General features: G+C 40.0%; 2 protein-coding genes across 6 annotated transcripts; one reads left to right on the top strand and one right to left on the bottom strand.

The window, feature by feature from the left end:
- Nucleotides 1-667: 667 nt before the first annotated feature.
- On the top strand, nt 668-13110 carry nme9 (NME/NM23 family member 9). 5 transcript variants are annotated; one of them, XM_044218115.1, is made up of 16 exons: nt 668-942; nt 3984-4041; nt 4286-4389; nt 4499-4570; nt 4857-4973; nt 5963-6047; nt 6223-6305; nt 6407-6499; nt 7145-7299; nt 7630-7826; nt 8586-8730; nt 8812-8919; nt 9436-9587; nt 9686-9830; nt 11239-11501; nt 12617-13110. In XM_044218115.1, the coding sequence occupies exons 1-16, from the start codon at nt 940-942 to the stop codon at nt 12685-12687; spliced, it is 1851 nt and encodes a 616-aa protein (XP_044074050.1). In that variant the 5' UTR covers nt 668-939; the 3' UTR covers nt 12688-13110. The 5 variants fall into 5 exon arrangements, with proteins under 5 accessions (XP_044074050.1, XP_044074049.1, XP_044074048.1 ...); XM_044218114.1 differs by lacking the exon at nt 668-942 and adding an exon at nt 3669-3851; XM_044218113.1 differs by lacking the exon at nt 668-942 and adding an exon at nt 3669-3863.
- Nucleotides 13111-13459: 349 nt separating this feature from the next.
- smarcal1 (SWI/SNF related, matrix associated, actin dependent regulator of chromatin, subfamily a-like 1) lies at nt 13460-24883 on the bottom strand. The gene is made up of 17 exons (XM_044218112.1): nt 24136-24883; nt 23690-24041; nt 22903-22953; nt 22499-22759; nt 22333-22383; nt 22059-22242; nt 21657-21807; nt 20070-20231; nt 19905-19970; nt 18743-18883; nt 17692-17910; nt 16613-16683; nt 16286-16388; nt 15732-15914; nt 14646-14746; nt 14330-14426; nt 13460-13860 (listed from the first exon to the last, which is right to left on the bottom strand). Exons 1-17 carry the CDS (start codon nt 24493-24495, stop codon nt 13666-13668), a joined length of 2748 nt encoding a protein of 915 aa, XP_044074047.1. The 5' UTR covers nt 24496-24883; the 3' UTR covers nt 13460-13665.
- Between the last annotated feature and the right edge of the window lie 13 nt (nt 24884-24896).

The raw sequence follows: 24896 nt of genomic DNA, 5'->3' as shown, positions 1-24896 counted from the left end.
TCTGTTCTGTGAACAGTCAACCACAAACAGGCAGCAGCAGTCATTACTGATGACATTTGATGACATAAAGGCCAATATTTGTATTGGGCAAATGGGACAAAAGCATCAAAATCATTGTTTCTCATTGACTGAATAGAGCAAAAGCAATCACTTCCTTGCATCTCTCTGATGAAAAGTAGCACAAAAACACGGGCCTGCATATTACACACTGCATGAATCTTATTTCTGTGGGCAAGCGCTGTGTCAGAACCTTGTCACAGCCGTCATGATGGAGGGTAGGTGACTGTTGTTCCCATCTGGCCGCATAATGAGCTCAGGGCGAGACACAGGGTCACTAATAGAAACATGTCATACAATACATACAGCAAAGTGAAAGCAAAACAATCTGTGCGGCTATTGTCGATAGCATAAAGGATCCTGCCATTTACTTTGGAGTGTCTCATTTTATAATTCTCTGTCTTGCTCACTGCCACAGCACACTGTGATTTATCCTTTTACAAAATTACTCTAATTGTTCAACTTGTTTTTCTGGTCCCACTTTGTGAGGGAGGAGGCTGTGGAGCTGAACCGCTTAAGTGCGGCAGTTCATTGAAATTCATGTGGGAAGAGCTTGAAAAAGTGGTCTGGTCTCTTTAGAAGAGCTATTTCACTATTAAATAAAATGTTACAGTTGGAGGGACCTCTTTGAGGTGTCAGGATAGCACTGAGTAAGGACACATGAGAGTTTCAACACCTAAGAGAAGACATAGGTTACTCCTATAGTGTGTTTTTTGGAGGGAATCAAATTACCTAAGCGCTTACTCACCATTGCTCTCTGTATGATCTTGTGGGATGGTCTGCCTTGGTTACCCGTAGGCTTAATCATCGGCATATTCTTATTTATAAGGCTATTCTTGGACTGCTTCCCTCTTACCTACAAATCTACATCCTAAAAAAAGTATGGTAAGTTATTGTCTTCTCTCCCAGGACTTATTTTTACTGACTGTCCCCAAAGTCTGTACTGAACTGGGAAATAGGGCGTTTAAGTGTGCTGCTGCCTTGGCTTGGAATCAGTTGCAAAATCACTTGAATTTTCGAGAGCTTGTCTCATTAGGAGCATTTAAAGCGATTCTAAATGCCTGGGAAGCAGATACATCTGGCTGTAGATGTTTTGAATATTGAAGATTGTTTCTAAATCTTATGATTCTGTAATTTGTTCTTTGTTTTCATTGTAAATTGTTTTATGTTTGTCTTATGTCTACAACTGTGTTTTATGTGCTGCTGCCTTTTTTGGCCGGGACACTCTTGAAAAAGAGATTTTTCATCTCAATGAGTTAAATAAAAAATATGTAAACATTGTGCTTTCTGTAGTAGATGTATTCTTACAAGAAGTGTAAGAATGTAATGGTAATTTGTTGTGGTCTTGAGCTAGGCTTGCCTTGGTCTTCTAGTTCTCACAAACACATATGAATAAGCAAATACATCCTTTGTCAAGACTGGGCAGAGATTAGGGCATCAGTCTGAGCAAAGACTGTAAAAAAGTTGGGTAACACTTTAGGTTACAGCCTTCAGTTAAAGGGTAGTTTTGTTGTAGGCCTACATAAGGACTAAGAATAAAATACCAGCATGTAACTACAAAAATGTAAGTACAAGGAAGAAGGCAAGGCCCTGTCTTTGTGGGGGGCTGTTTCAAAAGCTCATTTTGTTTATTTGTTTATAGTGTGCCTGCAAGGTAAACATTCCTAAATAAATCTGCGCTTAAAGAGGTACTCAAGTGATTTAGTATAGCACTTCCATAAAGTTTAGGGCTTGCAGGAGAAAAAAGAGTAGTCAAAATTGATGCAGCAAGGCCGAGATAGCCTGACCTTTAGTCCCCAGCATAGGTGAAGCTCCAAAAACGCTGGATCCTGGATCCAATAATGCAACAGTCTCTTTTGTTTGTCCCTCCCTGCCTGGTAATGGCCCACGTCTTTCATTTGCGTGTGTAACTCAGCATTTCTGGTAAGAATTTGTAATCAGGGTTGTTTTTTTTAATAGGTTATAGGGTTGCAACCAGGTTTTATCTAACGATTATTTTCATTATCAATTAATCTGCTGATTATTATCTCAATTAATCAAGATCATTTAATCTACAAAGTGTCAAAACATTGTGAAAAATCATGATCATGATCATTTCCCAGTCCAAGGTGACGTCTTCAAATGTCTTGTTTTGTCCGACCAATAGTCCAAAACCCAAAGATATTCAGTTTACTATTGTAGGAGACAAAGAAAAGCAGAAAATTGTCATATTGGAGAAGCTGTTACCAGCAAATGTTTTTTTGCTTGAAAAATTATTATCAAAATGGTTGGCAATTATTTTTTTTCCCAATCAACTAATCAATTAATCGACTAGGTGCAGCTCTAATGGGAAAAAGGGGATTCCTCGAACTTCCATGCAACAATCAGGATTTAGCAACATTTGAGTACAAATGTGATGACATTTGTGGGTTGTCTGCTTATGTTGGCTGGCCCCTGTATTTAGTGTTAAACTATACATAAATAATAACTAAAGATGTTTCTTTATGAACTTTAACTTTGATTGTCCCTTAATCATTCTTGGATATCTAATGTTATACAGAAACATGTACTATTTACTTAAAATACTCAATACAATTACATCCTGCATTTAAAATGTTTCTTAAGTAAAGAAGTATTAGCAACACAATGTACTTAAAGTATCAAGTATTCATTATGCAGAATGACCCTGTCAGTCCTATATTATTATATTATTGGATCATTGTTATTGATTCATTAACATGTAAGGTACTTAAATGTTGTAGTTGGTTGAGGTGGAGCTGTTGGGTAGTTTAATCTATAACAATGCACTATGTTTTGTAAACTGATTATATGTTTTGTTTGTAAAATCTTAATTTGAAAAGTAACTATAGCTGTTACATAAACAGTGGAGTTAAAAGTGCAGTACATCCCTCTGATATGTAGTGAAGTAGTATACAGTAAAATGGAAATACTCAAGTATAGTAAGTAATGCCTACCTTAAAACTGTTCTTAAATAAAGTAGGCTACTAATAACACTGCGCAGACTTGATAGCATTATCTTTGGATAATTTACAGTTTGAAGCCTCTAAGCAGTGGCAGCGGACGAAGTATTCAGATCCTTTATTTAAGTAAAAGTACTAATAACACATTGTGAAAATACTCCACTACAAGAAAAAGGCCTGCATTCAAAACCTTACTTACATAAAAGTATGTAAGTATTATCAGCAGCATTTACTTAAAGTGTGAAAAGTAAAAGTACTTATTGTGCAGAAAAAGGTCTCTGTCAGTGTTTTACTATTTCGTGTGATGTTTCTGGAATAATATTACTGCTGCATTCATGTGTATGTTGCATTTTACTGCTGTAGATGTTTAAGGTTGAGCTCTTTTGAACTACTGTATATACTTATGGGTAGTTTAATCCACAGCAATGCATCATATTCTATAAGATCATTATATGTTTGTAGTGTCGCTGCCCTGTGAGAACCACCTATCTCTAAAAGTCAACTTTTCATGAGCTCAGAAAAACGGCCCTGTTTTCAGCTTTGTGATGCATTTTCCAGCTGATCCAATGAGTTTTTTAAATAGTTTATTTAGTTTAAGAAGTAGGACTAACTTCAGTCAAAAGGCGGAAGGCGCCGTTGCTTAGCAACTTAAGGGGCAAAACAAGCGCAAGCAGCATCTGGGTTCGAAGACGTGACATGTTAGCAACTCGGCATATTAGCATTTCAGGTCGCTAATTACACTTGTTTTTAAAATATCGCTTGGCGCTTGATAGCCCTTTTAGATTTATACATTTAATTTAACGTGCTAATCAAATGGCAGGCAAGAAGAAAGAGGCAAGTCTGCAGGTTGGACAAAACACAACATGGCTTCTGTACTGTTGACATACGTCTTCTCCTGCCTCTATGTTTTAAACTACCTTTATGAAGCCCTGATATTAATTCGTGTTTTGTTTTGTTTTTCACCAGACGTCTGTCACAAACCAAGAGCAGTGGGAGGAGATGCGTGCAACCAAAGGTTTAACAGGTAAGAACTTCAGAAGTAAAAAAGTTAGTTATGTTCCGTTAAAAGTGAATACCTAGCATCGCAACACTAAGCATCTGTTCAATACTGCTGTACAGTTGTAACTTTAAAAAACAGTCTGTATGAATGAGCTCTGACATTGTCCTTGTAATGTATTGTATGCTGCTGCCCCACTGTGTTCATTGGGATAACTGCAGATTGAATGCTTGCACCAATCTACCATTCTTCCTCTCTCTCTCTCTTCTAGTTGTAGATGTGTACCAACAGTGGTGTGGTCCCTGTCGAGCTGTGGTTAGTCTCCTACGAAAAATAAAGAACGAACTGGGTGATGACCTATTACATTTTGCCACAGTAAGCCCTGAGTGAATTTAAAATGTGAAGAATTTCAATTGAAACCAAAAGTTGTGAGGGAGCAGCCCTAAAGTATATGTGTGTGTTTGTGTGTGTGTGTTTGGTGCAGGCAGAGGCAGACAGCATTGATGCTCTGGAGAAATATCGAGGGAAATGTGAGCCCACCTTCCTCCTCTATGGGGTGAGTGTGTGTGTATATACTGTGTGTGTATGCATGCTTGTACAGTAAGTGTGTGTGTTCAGCATATATGAGCTATCAGCTCTGTGTTTTGCCTTTTTGTCATTTGTATACAATTTCTGTCTTAATATTTTCATTCTCTGGTTATTTCTAGATGTATCTGTTTATTTCTATAGTTCTTTTCCCTTTTTATCCTGCACCTGCTGTAGTCAAAGCATCTCTGTATGTCACTGCTTGTTAAGTTCAACTTAATGAAAAACATAAAAAGGTCTTTGTGTTGAATGAACAGGGTGGGGAGCTGGTGGCTGTGCTGCGAGGGGCCAACGCTCCTCTCCTTCAGAGGATGATTGTAGAGGAACTGGCCAAGGAGAAATTTGTCCTGGAGCAAGGTGGTGAACGCAAAGTGGTGAGCCGTAAGATACACACACATTCACATACACAGTTACACAGTACAGTTATCCATTCACACATTTCTACAGCTGAAACTGTAGGCCTTTTTCACAGCTGACATTTTCACTTGTCATAGTACAAAAAGCACAGCTGTTACTAATAACAAGTGCCCCAGTAAGCCGTGGCAGTGTGACAGTAAGCCAGCATCCACAATACCAGGACCCTGAAACTGAAGGAGCTGTTTTATTTACACCTGTGCTTTTCCTACTCTGACATGTCAAAATGTCTTCTGTGAAATAGGCATATTAGTCAAGTAATCAATCGACAGAAAATTAATCAGCAACTATTTTGACCACCCTGATACACCCGCCACATACAATCAGAATAAACAAAGAAAAGGTTTCTGGAGTAACGAATAGTTGCCCATGCATGCCAAGATTTGTTGTATCTCAGGCACAGGCTGAAATTTTCCATACGCTGTCACAGTCTGAGGGTGTATTGAAGATGATTTAAAAAAGGTAACTTAAGTAGTTAAAATAAACTGTACAGACAGCCACACTCAGAGGGGCACATAACTCAGCGTACACTAAGTTGCAGCCGAGTCCATTTGCTTACTGATATAATCAATGAAGGAACTCCATATTTAAATAATTTTTCAAGGAAAAATGCCAAACATTCTCTGGTTCCAGCTTCTCAAATGTGAGAATTTACTGCTTTTCTTTGTCTTAAGTGACAGTAAACAGAATATCTTTGGATTTTGGACTGTTGGCCAGACAAAACAAACAATTTGTAGAAATCACCTTGGGTGATTTTTCAGTGTTTTCTGACATTTTATAGACCAAACAATTATAGATTCCTCAAGAAACTAACCGGCAGATATCGACATTAAAATAATCAGTAGTTGCAGCCGTAGTTCATTCATACAAGAAAGTATGTATGCAAGTGTTTATAAACACATATGTTTAGGGATTCTGTGTTTTTATTTGGTTTTGTTGTGTCTTTCAGATTAAAGATGATGGTCTGGTGGATGATGAGAAGAAAGAAGACGAGGAGACACCTCAGCAGTCAGAAAATGAAGATAGCATAATTGGTACTGTGGAAACAATACAATCATATTAGTGGTCATTTTATAAACTGTCACTGGCACAATTATTGGTACTGTTGTTACTGTGATTATCATTGTTGTTTACCACCGTCATCATGATTCAATTTACCATTTTATCTCCATTACTGATCAACACTCAAGTTGCCCTTTTCTCCTGTAGTTCCTGCCAGTAAATCCTACACAGTTGCCATCATCAAACCAGATGCTGTTGCTCACGGCAAAGCAAATGAGATCATTATGAAGGTACACAGATACTAACACTGCTCACATTCTGAGAAGACAAGATTGTCTCAAGCCTTCCTGCTGACATTAGTTCATTTTCCTGACATTACTCTCCTGGCTAGATTCAAGATGTTGGGTTTGAGATCCTGGCCCATGAGGAACGCACGCTGACTGAGGTTGAGGCTCGAGATTTTTATCAGCACAAGGCAGCAGAGGTATGGTGAGAACAGAATAATAGCAATAGCACACATATCACACAGACTCATTGCAGAGATTGGCATAGTTGTCAAACTGCTGATCGGTTCAGTGTATGTTTGTGAGGTTAGTCCAGGCAATTTAAATTCTGAGTCAACATCCTAATGGGAGAGCAGTCACGACCAGTGCAAAAATCATTCCAATTAGTTTGCAATACATCACACTTCCATCTGCATTTCTGCACAGGGCTCAAAATAGATCTGCTGTGCAAGCAGCTTTTTTTTTTTTTTTTTGCTTATTGCGCTGTTTGTGATGAGACTAAATGATTAGAGATTCATAAATACAAAATGTGTGAGAAAAGGTGGCCAGGTAAAGCAATAATGCATTATTGCTTTACCTGGTGAAGGGTTGAAATAATATAGTACTGTATTTATTGTATCTGCCTTTAAAAAATGAATTCATTCTAATTTTCTTCTCTCTTCTCCTTGATTCAAGAAGCAGGTTTACTGAGTTATCTGATAACTTTGCTTGTTAAAACACAGAACCCCCTCAAATGAAACGTGGACTGACGTAAAAAGACTTCTTTCTGGTTTTATGTGTTCATTAACATATGTGTATGCTCTTGTCTCTGTATGTGACTGTGTGTATGTGACGGTGGTTTATAGGCTTGCTTTGAGGACTTGGTGCAATTTATGTCCAGTGGTCCGTGCCATATTCTGGTACTTTCTCAGGTTGAGGGCTCAGCCAACGTTGTACCAGCATGGCGTGAATTCATTGGCCCAGCAGACATAGAGGAAGCCAGGAAAGAAAAGCCAGAAAGGTTAGTTACTGGAAATTATACATATGCAACGTTCAGAAAGAGTTGAGAGAACATCAACAATGGCATTAAAACTGTAAGATACGGTATGATGAATTGATCATTCCAGTGTCCTTGTAAAGAAGAACATTTGTTTATAGCATAGACATTTATTCATGCACCGTTGATTGCAACAGCGTGAAACAATCTCAGGCTAAAGTCTGGGAAAGCGAATGAACAGCAGATTCTCGCCTGCTCTGTCAGACACACCCAAACATTATGCTTCTCTCTGGTTTAGCACCAGCCGAGCAACCATCTGCTCTTCTCTCCTTTCTCCCCCCTGGCTTCCTGCAGCTTGCGGGCACAATACGGCACACAGACACTGTTCAACGCAGTGCACGGTAGTGAGGACATCGACCAGGCCAGCAGGGAGCTCGCCTTCTTCTTCCCCAACTTTAAAATGGCCTCAGTAACGGAGCAGGATGGGGAGGAAGAACGTGTGGAGAGGACACTGGCTCTTATCCGGCCTGACGCTGCCAGAAAAAGCAGAGGTGGGCCCGTGCCAAATACACAAGCCTAAGAACACACACGCGTGCGAGCACAGATACACACACAAAGGTGGTTCAGGCAGCAAAGGTTGAACGACACAGGTGCAGTTCACTGCAGAATAAAGATCACACCTTCAAACTAGAATATACCAACTGTCTATATTAAAACTGTCTATACACTCAGTTGCCAGTTTATTAGGTACACCTTTCCTTGCCACTGTCGCCAAGTGCTTGCTCATGGTGGGATTTGTTGGGTGTCTGTAAATAATACTATAAAGAGTACGGTCTAGACCTGCTCTGTAGGAAGTGCAATGAGATAACGTCTCTTATGAATTGGCGCTATATAAATATAATTGAATTGAATTGAACCTAGCTAAAACTAATGCAGTTTAATACAATGCAATAAATAAGCACTGCAATTCATCCCACCTTCATGGAGGTGACATTTTTGTTGAAACTGTATAGAGAGGTATTGAATCAACTGTATGATCATTTTGGAGGATGCAGTTTGTAGTGTTGTAGAATCATATTGCGCTGTACTGACAGGTGTTTCTATTATTTTATCCACCCCATTTATCTCACTGAGGGTAAACTAAATAACAGAAACACCTCTCTGTATAATTATTATACATATTATATATAATATATTATAACCTTCATGAAGGTAAAAATTATTGCAGGACTGTTGTATTACACTGCTTTAGCTAGGTCTACCTAATAAACAGGCATTTGAATGTATATTTTATATCTATGGTTCTGCAGAGAAGATCTTGGCTCAAATCCACAAGTCAGGCTTCACCGTGGCTCTCCAAAGAGAGGTGATGTTGACGGAGGAGCAGGTCAGACAGTTTTACTTCCAACATGTTGAGGAGGACTACTTTCCTGCACTGCTCCAAAGCATGACCAGGTGACTTACACATGTTCTAAAAAAAAATCTAAAGAGTAGTATGTTACTGCAGAGGTGCATTCAACATGTGTATATTTATAGTGGGCCAGTGCTAGCTTTGGCTCTAGCCAGAACGGGGGCTGTCCATCGTTGGAAGAACATCCTTGGTCCTTCTGATGTTAATACAGCCAGAGAGGAGAGTCCTGAATGGTGAGTGATGTGTGGTTCTATTCATTTACACGCTTAAATGAGTCCAGATAAGTCACTGTGGTAGCTTGTAAGAAAGAACTCCGTATTTCTCTCTTGACCTCTCATTTTAACCTTGTCAGGTTTGCAGGTCATTATACACACGTGTGATCACAGAGAGGAAAGGCTTACCATTTTGCACTTACATTCTACAATCAAACAGGAAGAAATATACTAGATAACAGTTTCTTTTGCAGTCACAAGACAAAGATGAATTTTAGAGACAAAGTTATATTGTAGTCTACCTGCAATGCTCCATGTTGACTCCAGTTTCTGGGGTTTCTTAAAAGGCAATCTTAAAAATGTGAAAATCACTAGCTGAAGTAGAAGCAGACAAGGCAGGATGAGCCAAAGTGAAGAAAGGCACAATACATTTCACTTCATCCAAAAATAATTCCAAATATTAGCTATTAGATATAGATGGCACCTAACAGTCTAATCACACCTGTAATGCTGACTTCTGTATCCCTCATCGCTCAGTCTAAGGGCCCAGTTTGCTGTGGAGAATGAGCCCATCAACCAGCTGCATGGCAGTGCAAGCCATGAAGAGGCAGAACGAGAGATCAACTTCTTCTTCCCTAAACAGCAAACACTGGCAGTGATCAAACCTGATGCCATGGAGGAACACAGAGGTCATTTCTGCTCATTTAGAACAATATGAAAATGTCATTTACTTGTGTTTGCATAAATAATATCATCTTTATAATGTATTATCTATTCACTCTAACAGAGAAGATTTTGGAGGAGATCCGTGGCAGCGGTTTCTCTGTAACGCAGCTGAAAGAGGCGGTGCTGTCGAGGGAGATGGCTGAGGAGTTTTACAAAGAGCACAGAGAGAAGCCTTTCTTCAGCCAGCTGGTGGAATTCATGTGTCGGTTAGTCTATCCCTGGACACAGCCACAGGAGAAGGGCAAAGTAACCACAGCCAACCTGCCCTAATTCCTGCTGCCACTGCAAGATTTAACAGCACTTTTAATAGTAATCTTAGCAGCTTAGAATCAAGGCAGCCTCAGGCAAGTGGGTAGGAAGTCCATCTCAATTTCATTCTTTGTTCCACCGCACATCTAGATTTTAGAGTTATCTTCCGCTCCGATTAGTCCCTTCACGTGGTTGTTACACAACTGCTCGGACACAATGGGCAGGGAGATGGCTGCAGCTGAGCACTTCAGCCTGAGAAACTACCTTTACTGTCACTAGCCCTCAAGATCAGCTCAGGTTAAGCCTTAATTGTAGTTTTATATTCTAACAATTATAGAATGTTTTGTAGAAAGCTTGTTTTTATAGCTAAGGTAACACTTAATCTCTTACAATGTATTTAAAGAGTGACTTAACACCAGGCTGAAAAGCAGTGTTTTGCTGCCCTCCCTGGTTGAAAGTTTCAAGTCTGTTTCACCTGTTGTGGTCAGACGTGTGCTCTGTTGCACCTGTAGCGACACACCCAACAGTGATGTCACTGGGTACTGGAGTACGCCTGTAAATCGCTGCAGCAAGGTTAGAACATAAACCACTGATGGTCAGAAAAAACAAGATATTTGGGACAAGTTGTTAAATATATGTTATTAAATATTTATTTAAATATAAATCATCACCCAGAAAGAACTGATTTGGTGATTTGCAGATCAATACTTATGATGTTTTACTTAGGATGTTTAGGTTAAAATTGGGCTACTTTAAGTTGAAAAGTGATTTTTTTTTTTAGATGTCTAGAATGTCCAACAACAACATTTCAATGTAAAACAGGTCCTAGCTACATGTTGAAATACAGTGATTGAAATGCTGTTGAAACAACTGCTACATTTAACCTTGACATCTAAAAAAAACTTGCACATTTTAACCAAATTCAGCCCAGTTTTAACTTAAGTGCAATTCACCAAATTAGTGCTTACTGGGAAGGTGCAGTCAAAGGCTGCTTATTGTAACATCAGAGTGTCCCCTTGTGACTCTTCTGCGGGTTAATTTCAGTGTAGAAATGGTATTTTGTCATGTTTGTTATTATGTTGCTAAATTTATTGTATTAGTCAAAATTACCATAAACATGAATAATAAGAAAGTTGGCAGGTGCATCGCTCTTTTCCTCTATGTGTGTTTCAAAGGTGTTGAATACATTGACAGTAAGCGGGTAAGGTTCATCAGCCACATATGTCAGCATTCACTGGTCATGCTGGCAAAGCATGTAACATCAGCCATCACGTAATCCAACATGATATCTTTACAATAGCGCTGTCCTCTGAATGCATTACACAAAATTCTGTTATATGAACATCCAGTCATTGTTTGTTTCAGCGGGCCCTGTGTGATGCTCGTCCTGACCAAGGAAAATGCAGTGGAGGAGTGGAGAACCATGATGGGCCCCACAGATCCTGAACAAGCTAAGGCAACATCCCCAAACTCTCTGAGGGCCCGCTTTGCCTCCAACATCCTCCACAACTCGGTCCACGGCTCCTCCAATGAGCAGCATGCAGAGGAGAAGATCCGTTTTATCTTCGGTGACATCTGCTCAGACGCAGTGCTCACCGGTGATAGGGAAACTGACACAACCATTTTAGGTAATCATATGATGTGTGTGACAGTCATTTCCATCTGTCACACCATCTGGTTTCATATAAATAACAATTTTGTTTTATGTTTGGTTTTATACCCTATTCCTGCTAGAAACTATATTTCTTTCAGCTATATTTTTCATGGTTGAAATGATATACTGTAAACTTGAGCTTGAAATAAAGATCAGCTTTCAGCAAAAGAGCAAAACACTTCTGACATACATAACCATTTCAGTTCTGTAAGGTACAAAACAGTCAAATATATCAATATTAAATATATATATTAATATATATTAATAAGACCAATGAAAAAGCCTCTGCAAGTTGTAAATAATGGAAACCAGGCATGAACTCAGGCATGTTGTTGATCACAGGACATTACAGAATAATAGATGTTAACTATATGGATATATTTACCATTAACCTGGTCAACTATTTACCATTTTTTCATCCATGTGTTTGGTAACATAACCACTGATATTTAAACTTTGTCAGCTGTTTGAGGGAAACCTCCTGGTGATAAGCTTTAAAATGTTCCACTTTTGATGTGGAACACCCGAAAAAACAACTACTTTTTTTCAGGCTGGAATTGTATTTGGTTAGGAGACACAGGTTCGGCCAGACCTCCTCTGTGTGGGCTGCACCTTTCAGAGGATCCATCTCTTGAAATGGGACACAGCAATTACTGCATTATGTCCTGGGAATTTAAGAGTAGCCAGCAAGTAGATAAATCTCTTAGTACTGACACTTCATATAGCTTCCATGAGCAAGAAGAAGTATCTCTTCTTGAGTCCATTGATCTTCATAATGTCACTAACACCAGCTGGAATGGAGATGTAAACTGCTCTTACAGTTTCTTTGTCTAGAGAGTGAGATAAATCTTGACCAGCTGCATTGTGGCTATGGAGGACAATTTCACTTCAAATGTGCAATACCTTCTCATGATCCCATTTTGTTTAAGTATTAATAGGTTTAGGTGACAAAATGTTTTTGGCTGATGAATTTGAACAACATTACTATCTAATATTGGTTGCAGGATCACACTGTATAGGTAATTCATTAATCAGTGGTTGTTGTTGTCATTAAGAAGACAGGAACTAATTTTCCTCTTTACTTTACAGGTGACCCACATAATTCGAATCCTTGCAGTCCACAGAGAAGAGGAAGTGATGATCCAGAGCACTCAAACTGAATCAGCACACTTAGTTTCTCTTGTATTGCAGTCTTATTCTGTAACATTATGGGGAAAAACACAGTATCTGTCACTCCATGAATCATGAAATAAACAAGACGACGTATATCTGACGTTTACACGCTTTACATACATGTAGGCAGTGGGTCAAAAGCAAAGTAATCACATGTTCTTTAGCCAGTACTTGTAAACGGGGGGGGGGGGATTTTTAATGCTGCTGACAGCAGCAGTTTATAGGCTGTCTTGGCTCGAAGCAGCAGCTGTAAGCTACACGACTAAGACCAGGATCAAACAGACTCCACAAAGCAACATCATTTCGGGGTTCATAGAAGCCTTTTGTTGAATCCAGAGAACAACGTGTCATGGTCAGTTGGTTCAGTCTATCTTGGATTACCTACAATAAATTATCTATTTCAATTTTAACTACTACCATGCTGTGACAATATGAATGAGAGTGATTAAGCTTGTTTTTTTCCCCTGTTAAGTTTAATAATGACAGGATAGCATAACAAATCAGGATAACTCACTGTAGCTAAATTAGCTGTGTGAATGTCGAGTTATAAAAGCTACACCACAAAGTTCTTGGGGTTATTTGCTGCTTGCTGGTGGATCAATTGGGGCTAGGGTTTATGAATTAAACTAGTTTTTATGAAACTAACTAAATTGTTTTTTCCAGGTAAAACCAGAGTACTGTTTTAGGAAACCTGAACATTACGTCCAGTAACCATAGTAACCAGTCGTGTTACAATTTCAGAAGGATTCTAAAACAACCTTGAGTCAGACATTTATTTATTTTCTCTTATTAGCATTAAGGTTTATTAGGGTAATATTTTACGTTTCTCAAAATAACTGAAACATTTTTTAACTTTTACAAGTTCACATGAGTCATGATAGGCTAAAAACGTGGAACTGAGGCTTGTTCAAATGAGCAAAACAAAGAGTAATTAATATATTTTGTCAACATGGAAAGTTTCCGAGTCATCTGCTGAAATAGTCTTTGATGCTCCTTTTGCTGGGGCTTAGTCCAACCATACCATGGTGTTGACCAGAACTGTTTTCAGGCGGGGTGTCCTCCCAGTCGTTTGCAGCCTCCAGTAAGATGGCTTCGTCCATGTCGTCATCCGCGGTGAACGACCTCTGGAACATTTCCATTATGCTCTTCTGGTTAGGATCCTGAACAAATCCAAATAATCAGATTCATCATTGAATCTACGGACACATTTTTGATTTAGCTAGCTAAGCTCTGTTATACTGGGTAGCCTCATGTAAATGTTTTATCTATCTTACATCTATTTAAAAACAGTTAACAGGATTAAGACAGTGTAGTCCCTCATTCGTCTAGGAGTGTTCTATCATAGAAAAGGTTTCAGTCGTAGTCACGCTAATCACATGCTAATCAGGTACTTAACAGTGATGAGGGAGGTGCAGCCAGAAAACAATAGGCCTGATTACTGATTACTGGGCCATCATGGAAACAATTAGGTCAGTTTCAGGTGAAACTAGGCAGAGTAATCAACAGATACTCAGGTAGACGAAACGTCTTGATTCTGAAAACAGTGTCCAGATGACTACGACTGAAACCTTTTCTACGATAGTTAACAGGATTATACATCATTTACTTATATACAGATGCAGAGTTTACCTTAGAGTGGAAGCTGGCGTTCACTGCGTTGTCCAAGAGATTTGATTCAGACAAACCCACTTGCTCCAAGACATTCATTTTTTCCTGGATCATTGGCCTGGATCAATACATACATAAGTTAGATAATAGAGCAGATACAATTCAATTCACAATATGCATATCTGACAACCCACATTAACTTGACCCCCTACTGTTTCAGTTTTGGCTCAGTGGCAGACAGCAATGGAAGACTGATGAATACAGGAGGAGAAAGACTTTAAAGCACAGTTTGATTATTAGTGTAATTGGGTTATACTGCCCACTGATTGCCACATACCACAGGTGATCATCAGCAGTTCCCTTGGCAACCAGGTAGTGAATGTCCACATTGCTGGTTTGTCCAATACGGTGCACCCTATCCTCTGCCTGAATGAGAACCTGCAGAAAATAGGCATTGCAAAAAAAAAAAAAAAAAAAAGAGCATTTGAGTTTTCTTAGTTCCACCAAATGTTTCCTGCCTTCATTCAGCTGCAGTGACCACTAGGTTGAGTACAGGAATCTTTTTGCGGATTTGTCCCCCTTTACGCCTCTGTTTTAGAATGTCCTATTTGCCTGTACTGTTATCCATGTCACATATTTGTCACTGCTAACTCCACTGTTGGCATGAAGAGGGATTGGGAGTGTGGTTGGCCTCCTCTGAAATACATAGGTCAGACTTATTTCCCACATAAAATGGGTGTTTCTGGGCAATGTCTCCCCTCAAATTGGATGAAAAATGGCCACCAAAAAAGGGACATTATGTCCCAATTTACATATATGAACAATGACAGTACTATCCTCCCTTGCGCCCCCCTCTTTTAATCTTTTTAATTTACTACCAAATCTCACACAGGGTAGACGCTGCAGGTGCGCAGCCTTGATGTTGTCCACTAGAGGGCAGGTAAACATCAAAACACTGACCGATACAGAAATACACATATTACTGGGTTATAAAGATGTAATGGTTAACATGTTAGAAAAACATTGCCAATTTACATAACTAGAATACAAAATTTGCATTAATTTAGAGTTATGTTTCTGGCCACCTGAAAAATGTAAGTTCTCTTCACTCTCATTTAAGCTCTCTTTAGGTCTCCTTCAGATCCTTATAAAAATATCTGGCTCTTTAGCTGCTAGATGTTTTACTTTCTTCATCAGCCACTCCATAATCTCATAAGTCATTTGGAGTTGGCAGGTAGCTTAAAATGGGTTTACCACAGCTTTTTCACTGGAAACAGCTGCCTACAAGGTTTGACTAAGGAGTGTCTGACTTAGTCATATAGCAAATATGTGGGCCTAAAAACCGAAAGTGAGCTAATCCTTCCTAATAAAGTAGTCCCAATGATTACACAGTATTTTGTAGTGATAACTTTCCATGGCTTACCCCGGGGTTCCAGAAAAGCTCAGCGAAGACCACCAGGTCAGCAGAGTGCAGGGTGAGACCCATGTTAGCTGCAGTGATAGACAATACAGCCACACAGGTCTTGGTCGAGTACTGGAACTTCTCACACAGCTGCTGCCGTTCAGCTGATGGAGTGGTCCCGTCGATACGGATGTAACTGACATTCTGTAGAAGAAATTAAAGGCCATCTTAATTGCTGTGCCATTTTCAACATAACTAACCAACAACTAACCCTTAAAACAACACCTGCCAACAGAATGGGTTTAAGTAGCAAATACAAATCAACAAACTAATTCTTCCTTATAAAACATATAATAATGATAAGTCATAGTAGTAGTAGTACTAAGCTCAAATGTGCTCAGCCCTGCCCACACTTGTTCCCTGGAGTTACTGATGAGAGTTGACCTAAGAGTTGACTTTAACTCCCACGAAAGAGCAAGTCTGGTTGAAAATGTCAAAATGCACTCTTATGTCGAAATGATATTTCTGTGCATATAAGCCTTTTGTGCAGTGTGGTATCTGTACATCTTACTCACCTTTTTTCCCAGTTCGGTAGTGATATGATCCAGGACTAGCTTATGATGGGCGAACACTAGAAACTTCTCCCTCCCACACTCCAGCGTGTCTGTGATGTACTCCCTGACAGTGACAGAAACAACATAGCTCTCAGCTGTTTCAAAGAAAGCATTAAAATATTCAGTCCTCATGTGTGTTTATTAAAGCTCTTCAAGTTATCTCAAATCTAGTGCATTCACAATGGACTGACAAAAGATTCTGATTCATTTTACATTTTAATCTCAGTACTCATCATATCTATGCTGATTTGACTTCCTGATCCCCACCATTAGAGGGTCTGGGCTTACATAATGGCTTGTAGCTTGGCTTCAGCTGTGTGGTTATAAAAGATGAGGAGGGCTTCCTTCTCTTCCCTTTTCTGAAAAAGAGCACAAGATAAGAACTGACAGGAGATTCTGTTTGATGATTTGATAAGACTTCCATTACTCTGAGGAGCAGTGTGATAATGAACAATCAAGCTCAGCAACTAACTCCCACAGGGGTGTATAAATACTCTTAAAATAAGGCTGGCTGGAGTATTCTGGGTCAGTTTAAAAGCACTTGTGTGTGGTCAAGGCCTAACAGGACTCCCTCGTGTGAAGAGGACAGAACCAATACATCTGACTTTCTTGGACTAAACAAGGGTTTCTAAATGTTTTCTTAACTAAGATGTCTTTTAAATCACAGACTCCATTTTGAGTACTGGGTACTACTGGAGTTATACTGTTGTATTTTATTTTTAGGAAATAGGAGAACTTGTGGAATGTGGAGGGATCTATAGAAGAAACCTATCAAGCATCAGTCTTTGAACTCTTGTGTGACTTGACATGGGGTCCCAATTCCGTACCCCTCTTACTAGTTATCTATATGTACAATGAACAGGTGCTATGTTCATATGTTTTTATGGACAACATCTGATTTGTTTGTCATCGCAACTCTGTCTTGGATACATTTAATCAACAAGTTTGGGTGTTCAATAATTCAAAAAGGTCAGAATATGCTATTTTCAGCCAACTTTGACTTTGTTTACAATGATCTGGTAAAGATGGATTATAAAGGAACTTTCATGACATCTCAATTCAACAGGATCTTACAGTTTTCTTTAACTATTGCAACAGAATTCAGTGGCTTTTCTAAAAAACTGATGCAATTGGCTGCATTTTTAGTTATGTTATTCCGCCAAATTTGACCATTTTTAGAGAAATATTAGGCAATCTAACAAATAAGGCAAGGATTGATTAATTTTGCATTAATTCTTAAGATGGCAATTTCGTAAATGCCTGCAGAGACTGCTTTCTTATGGTTTGTGAATACTTATATTTCAAAAACTTCAAATTCTGTGACTTTTCTAGTTATTCCGGGACTGTAGGAAACATTTGTAACTTACATTGCTGTTTCCCTTGGCCAACTGCTTGGCAGCAGCTGACAGAGCAGCTTTTGTGCGGGTGCTGATACCATCTATGGTCACTGTGACGACTTTGCGTTGTTTAGCAGGAAGCTGGGAGAGGACGTCGGGCTTGAGGCGGCGCAACATCAGACACTCCTCCAGCAACAGCTTCAACTCCCCAAGGTTGGATGAGCCTGAGTAGTCCCATCCCCAAGTCATCTAGAGAGGAGGGGGATAGAGAATGATATAGAAAAGAAAAGAATAAAGGATGTTAGGAAGGAGGAATGGAGGGACAAAAGACATGAGATAAATTTGACAGATAAACCTAGCCAGACCCTTAGAGGGTCCAATGACAAGGTTCTTTTTAAAATCATACACCAGGATTAGTTTCAATGCAAATCAAGCCAGAGTCTAACTAGAAGACTGAAAAGCTCAGATTTCAGTCATAGGACTCTAACATGCAGCTGGTCTGACACTCTATGGGGATGCAAAAGCCATGTTATGCAACTTCCATGGTGAAAAACCCAAATTTTACAGAGTAGCGCAAAATCTCCACAATCTTTAAAATTAGTCATCATGGCCCAATTAAGGATATAATTGGCCTTTAAATCATGTAGCGTGATCCCTACTTGAACCCACTAAAATTAATTAAAAGGAGATTAAGTTGCAAGAGTAGAGATACAAAAGGAGATAAAATAAATGGAGACAAAAAAAATAAAATCACAGTAGAGGAAACTGTTGACACCTAAAACCCCAATCAGTTTTAATGTATACACTGTTCGCCGACGTACACTGGCTTTAAAGTGCACTAATTTCACTGTTATAATCCTATTGTTCTCAGCAGACCTGTCAGATTTTCCCACCCTACTGCACATACTGGACATCCCCTTCAAGGAACTGCAGATTATACAATGCAAGTGAGGCAGATAAATACATATTTGCTAATCCCACACCTAAAGTCTTCTATGTTCTCTGAGGTACCCTGGAATTACAGCTCAACAGTATTAAGCATCACACTTGGATAGACGAGGGTTCTTAAGGCTTAAGCTACCTGTTTGGCGTCGCAGTAGCGCATCCCAAACTCATGGAAGCGAGGGAAGAGTGTAGGTCTGACAGCCAGAATCTGGGTGTAGAGCTCAGAGGGTCTGGACATGGCAGGGGTCCCAGACAGGAGAATCACTCTCTTCGCTGCCTGAGGATGGAAAAACAAACAACTCTGATCAGAGCACTGCTGAGGGAGTCTAGGTGACAGAGCAAGAAATTAAACCCAACCATGAGCCAAATGCTGCAATGTTTCGGCTTCAGCTGGTTTGTGAATTTATGTTACCAGCCAGTATTCATATATACTACATATGCAAAACAATCTCTCTAATACAGTGACACAGAGAACACTGTATTAGTAATGGGATCCTATCAGAACCTGCAACAGGTGTACACATTTAAAAAAAAAGATCTGGTATGTATGAAATGGTTATTTAGCAACTTGTTTAGTGCAACAACTGTCTTAAAAGATTTCATGTGCAGTGTTTGAATTCACAGATTGAAGTATTGGGTCTTCAGAGGGGGGGACCCCGCTGGCAATACTGGTCTATTCTCCAACTTGCTGTCCCACCACCACAATCCTGGTATTGTCCATGCTTGCTCACTGACATGGCTCATTGGAACAATTTATGGAACTGAGCCATTGTTAACAAAATTTGTCTCACCTGTGCTGTGCCTTTTCTGTTATAACAAGTCAAAATGTCTGCTGTGAGAAAAGATCTACTGCACACAAAACTGCATGACTTAGCCTTTGTTAGTTAAGGCAAACCCAGATCTGGTTTGCCGTGAAAATCTAATCAATTGCTCGACAGGCCCAAGGTCTTTCTGACAGCCAATTTTATGTAAATGTGGGTCTTGTTCCAAGAATTTAAATTAATTATAATAATAATAATTTTACTTGCAAAACCTGGAGTCTCAAATCTGATTTGTGACCTAACTTTCCCAGGTTTTACTCAGAAAAGTTATACCTCAGTTCCTACAGTAAGTGAATCTGCTTCTTTGAACAGATTGAATTAGGTATTCTTTGATCTGTTGCTTTGGATATTTTTGAGATATCCTGCTGAGAGCCAGGTAACGTCACTAACAAATGAAAATATAACCTCTTTGGTGTACGTTACAAAATTATTAATCCAAATAAAACATTAAACGAAAGCGAGAGAAAGAATAGGCACCTTCAGCAGAGGCAAGGCTGCTTTACAACGAGCAGTCTTCATGTTCTTCAGAAAATGAGACTCATCCTGCACAGAACGACAAAATCATATGTTTTGTTTATAACAAACAGTAATTGCTTTTAGGGGCAAAAAAAAAATAATTAATGAATGAATCACACAACTAACCATGATGAGAACATTGAAGTGGTTTCCTGACTGCTGCTTGTCCATCCTGCTCAGGAGGTCGTAGCTGATGATGTTGATCAAACCAGACCGCAGATTGTCTTTGGACTTCACCACCACATTGATGCTGTCAGGACTCAGGGAGGGGAGCCAGCATCTGAAGGCCTAAGGCACAGATATTTACTCATGTCAGAGATGCTGAGTGAAACAACTCCTCAGAATAAGAGTATTGTTTTCAGGCTTACCACTGGTAATAAGTCTTCTAGAAACATTCATTAAGAATTGTGACATTCATTAAAGAATTATGACTGACAGCTGGTTTGTATATTACTAATCACTAATAAGTCATTCTAATTACTATCAGAGTGTTTCCATTTAGAAACAACCAATCATGTGGTTTCAAAAAATGTCCACTGTGACCCAAATGTTTCTGACAATTCACTTACTTGCTCTCCATTCGCCTGTCAACCTGGCTTAAACTCACTAAGTTATAGCTCTCATGTTTTGCAGTAAATTTGGCCAAATGCACAAGACTAACAGTGCAGATAAGAGCCAAGCCAGAGAGAGTAAGTGTCCTTTAATGGGACGACATCCTGTGACTAAACTCTCCTCTGCAATTCCAACTCCTGATCAGGGAATTGTGTTTGATCCAAGATATCTATTTAGAGAACAGACTGTATTGTCTGGTCAATAGACAGAAGGCCAAGTAAAGCTCTTCTGAAAATGTGCTGCCAGTGCAGCCTGGTAATGCTGCTGCGAGTAAAGCAGAGAATAGATGCTACAGAAGATGAGACACACACTCAGAAAAAAGGGACACCTGAGATGAACTCTGAAATGAGAAAGTATTGAAGATGTAGAAGGAAAACTGGGACAAAGAGGCACAAACATTTCAATGATGCCAAATGTGGGAGCGTCATAGTGTCCTAGTGGTCTAAGGCGTGTACCGTATGACTACAATGTCTCTGGTTCTTAGTCAGCTAGGGGCCTTTGTTACATGTCACTCCCCTCTTTCTCACACATGTCCAGTCTGCCTTTCTACTGTATTAAATCTAATAAAAAGGCAAAAAGCTTAAAAGGCCAATATGCAAAGTGTAAAACTAAAAAAATATTCATATATATCTTTTTTTTCAAGCTTTAATGTCAGGTGAAGCAGATCTAACAGAATTCAACAAAGTAGCCAAAAAATAAGCCGAATTAGCATCTCCATCATAAATCAATGCTTCACAATTCAAATTATCATCTGCACCCATGAGACAAAGAAATGGAAGCATGAAATTCAATACTGCCATCTCCCCTACTGAAGATAAAGTACCGAACAGAATGCAAGCAGTCCTTGGGGAACAGTATTAACATTCCTTAAATGCAGAGAGCTTTAGGCAGAAATCAGCATTATAATGTGTAGGGCAGAGCTTTCATCAAAGGAGACTAGAAGGATATCCTTAAGAGGGCGCCTGCTGACCTAATTCAGACTGATAATGACACCATTAAATGGAAACACAGTGATAAACTCTAACACCTACTAAGTAATGAGCCATTTTTCTTCCAGGCACAAAACTTTGATTAACAATCTAGTCTGCAGAATGTTTTTACCTCAGCCCAGGTGAAGCGCACAGAGGAGGGAGCCACCACCAGCAAGGGCCACTCATTCCTGTAGTAGGCTGCTATACAGATGGCCTGCACCGTCTTTCCCAAGCCCATGTCATCAGCCAGGAGGAGGCGGCCTTGTTTAGACACCGCAAAACTACAGGGACACAAAGAAATACTAAAATGAAAAGTTACAGCAGGACGGAAGTGAGCGGAAGTCACACTGATACGATGCTTTAAAATCGACAAACTTGAAATCACAGAGTACAGAAATACTTAATAATTATGATAAGTATCTCTTCAATTGCACAAGACTGCGTAAATTATTGATGAATAGCTGTCTCCTGGTATTAAGTTATTGGTTACACCATGCAGAAAAGGCAGTAATGGCTGTTCAAAGGCACCTACTTGACTCCCTCCCTCTGGAAGGGCATCAGGCTGCGGGTGAGCGAGGGGTCGATGCTGGAGAGGTCTGCCTCAGGGACGTCTAAAGACCTGGCCTCAGTCCCGTCAAACCTGGCAGAGAAAGCCTGGACTATTGCCCTGGGCAAAGGCTCCACCTCCACTGCTGCTATCCCACTGAGGAGATCCACTGGGTATGGAACACAGCACGGTCAGACAAGATGGTAAATGATACAGAGACAAACAGGAGAAGCGAAGTAACAAAAATATTGTTACTCACGGAGTCTCTTGTAATCCTCAAGTGAAAAGCTCCACTTTCTTGTTTTCATGTCTGCCACACAACAAAATAAATAACGATATCAGAAGCCATAAAATGCAAATACAACATGATAAAAGGTTGTCAAGAAGACAGAGAAAGCATATTAATTGCATAATTTGACGGTTACCATAGTTCTTTGTTGGCATCTGCTTGAACGCTGCGATGACGTCAATGTGGTAACCGACATCAACCTCAAACTTCGTCCGAGACACCAGGTTGCACTGGCCCTGCAGAATGGCTCCAGGTTTTTGCCAGCCGTTGCACAGCCTCAGCAGTGCCCCCAGTGCCGCACCGTCACGGGCTCGGCTGGTGGCTGCTGCAACATCCCCTGCGTCCATTCCCTCCAAAGGCCTCAAAGACACAGAGGCAATAGCAGCTGCTTCCTCCACTGCAACACAGGGTAAAGACAGATGAGATGCAGCAGCAGCCCAAAGAAGACGACTACTCTGTCATGCCTTTACTTTAGACTGCTTCGGAGAGGAAAAAAAAAGGGAATGCATGTTCCCATGAATATTTCCCTAATGTTCATACTTAGCTGTTGATAGTCCTCCAGGCTGAAGTTCCACATCTTTGTGGCAGGGTCTAAGGCAGAACAGAATACTTTATTATTCCAAAAGACTGTACAGACATTGAGATGAACATAAAAAAAAACAGACATATGGTACAGAATAACTACATTTTGGAGTTTGGTATTCTTATTTAGAAAATTGATACTGGTTAGGATGAAAGATTTGTGTACCTGGCTTCTCATACAGAGGAGAGCTCTGAGGCTTTGGCCAGAGGATAGCAGTTTACATTGTTTTTATAGTGGTGAGTTCAGTCATTTATTGTTTGTTCGGCCTTGCAGGTTATCCTGATTATATGCACAGATACATTATTTGAAAACTTGCAATGCCTGCTGCTACAGAACACAATACAGTAACTCAGGACTTCAAAATTATTGAGGTTTGCTACACAGACCTATTTGGCACATGATGGTGCAAACCTACTTCATCTATTGAGGGTTTGTTTATTTAGTATGAGGTGTATATGTGAATTAATTCAAGCGGCTCGAGAAAGTGAATGTTAACAGGTTTTGTTGTCCTGTCTTTCTTAAATATTGTGTGATGCTGACCAAATATTTTTCCATTCCTTTGCTACTTCTAAAAAGTACTAACACTAATATAATAATTGAATATGTATACCAGTGTTTTCCACAGGTTCAGAATGTATTTGTGGTGGTCTTCCCTGAGGGTGGAGAACGGTGTGGGGCTGCAAAAAGCATTGGAGGATCAAGACTCAGCTGCAAAACAGCATAGTTGCACTGGCAGATACTTACCATAGTTCTTTGAGGGGATGGATTTGAAAACAGCAATAAGCTCTGCATGGTAGCCCACTTCTACTCTGAAGCGGTCCTCGGTGTGAGGAACGCATTTTCCTCTCACAGAGATGGCAGGCTTTTTTGCAGGTACAGCATTCAAAGTTGAGGAGTTTGAAGGAAGCTGGGCCACAGGACTTTGGGCAGGTTTATTAGTTTGCTTGTAGAACAAGCCAACTGCACCACCAGAGCTGCTGGATATGAGGTTAGGTTTGGGATGAGCTGGCTTCACACCAAAGCTTCCTCCGCTAGACAAGACAGGGCTGCTCACATGTTGACTTCTCCTCTGAGGAAGTGGGTCAATGACTTGTATCTACAAGGAAAGACAGTACTGGGAATTAGGAAATACTATAAGTTATTTTTTCCTCCAAACAATAAATGATTGAACATTACAGCACAAACCTCACCTGTCTTGAAGAAGCAGAGTTACACAGAGTACTCTGGTTGATTTGGTTGACAGTGCCAGATAACTGCTTTTTGAAGGGTGGAACAAACCGTTTTAGTGCAGAGGCTGAGCTGGGTGTCTCTCTGTGATGAGCGAGGGTAGCAGGATCCGAGGCAACGCTCTGTTTAGGGGGCTGTACCTGCACTGAAGTACTGTTAAAGCCTACTGAGGTCTGCTCATTGCTGCTGATAGTCTGTCCAAGTCTTTGGGCTCTTCTCTCCAAAGCCCTGCGTCTGTTCTCCTCAATCTTTCGCTGCTGCTCTGCAGTCAGCTGATTAGACATGATGATGAACTTTGCTACAACTATCGCTACTTCAGTCATTCACAAATTCAGATGATTATCAGTCACACTCCGAGCTAGCCAAAACATCGAGTCACCTACAAACAAGTGATCCGTGTAGACCCATCTGTTATTGTACTATTAGTACAATTATGACCGTTATCGTAAAAGTTTGTAAGCTTGCACAGCTTCCCCCGCTAACGGTAGCAGCTAACGTTTGCTAGCATGGACGGCAACAGCAAAACTTAGCAACAAAATATATCGACAGCGTCACAGTGGTGTTGGACATATGTGAGCATTAATTCGTGGGAGAGCAGATGACCAATAGTGTGACAAAAAGACGGCAAGATTGTAAAGGTTGTACGAACAAAGCAGGGCGAAACACCTAACGCTAGTTAACAACTAGCTGGCTAGTTCAGCATCTGCCGCGCAGGAAGTGACGT

Source organism: Siniperca chuatsi, linkage group LG12, assembly GCF_020085105.1.
Source record: "Siniperca chuatsi isolate FFG_IHB_CAS linkage group LG12, ASM2008510v1, whole genome shotgun sequence".
NCBI lineage: Eukaryota > Metazoa > Chordata > Actinopteri > Centrarchiformes > Sinipercidae > Siniperca > Siniperca chuatsi.
This window is presented reverse-complemented; position numbering and strand designations above follow the sequence as displayed.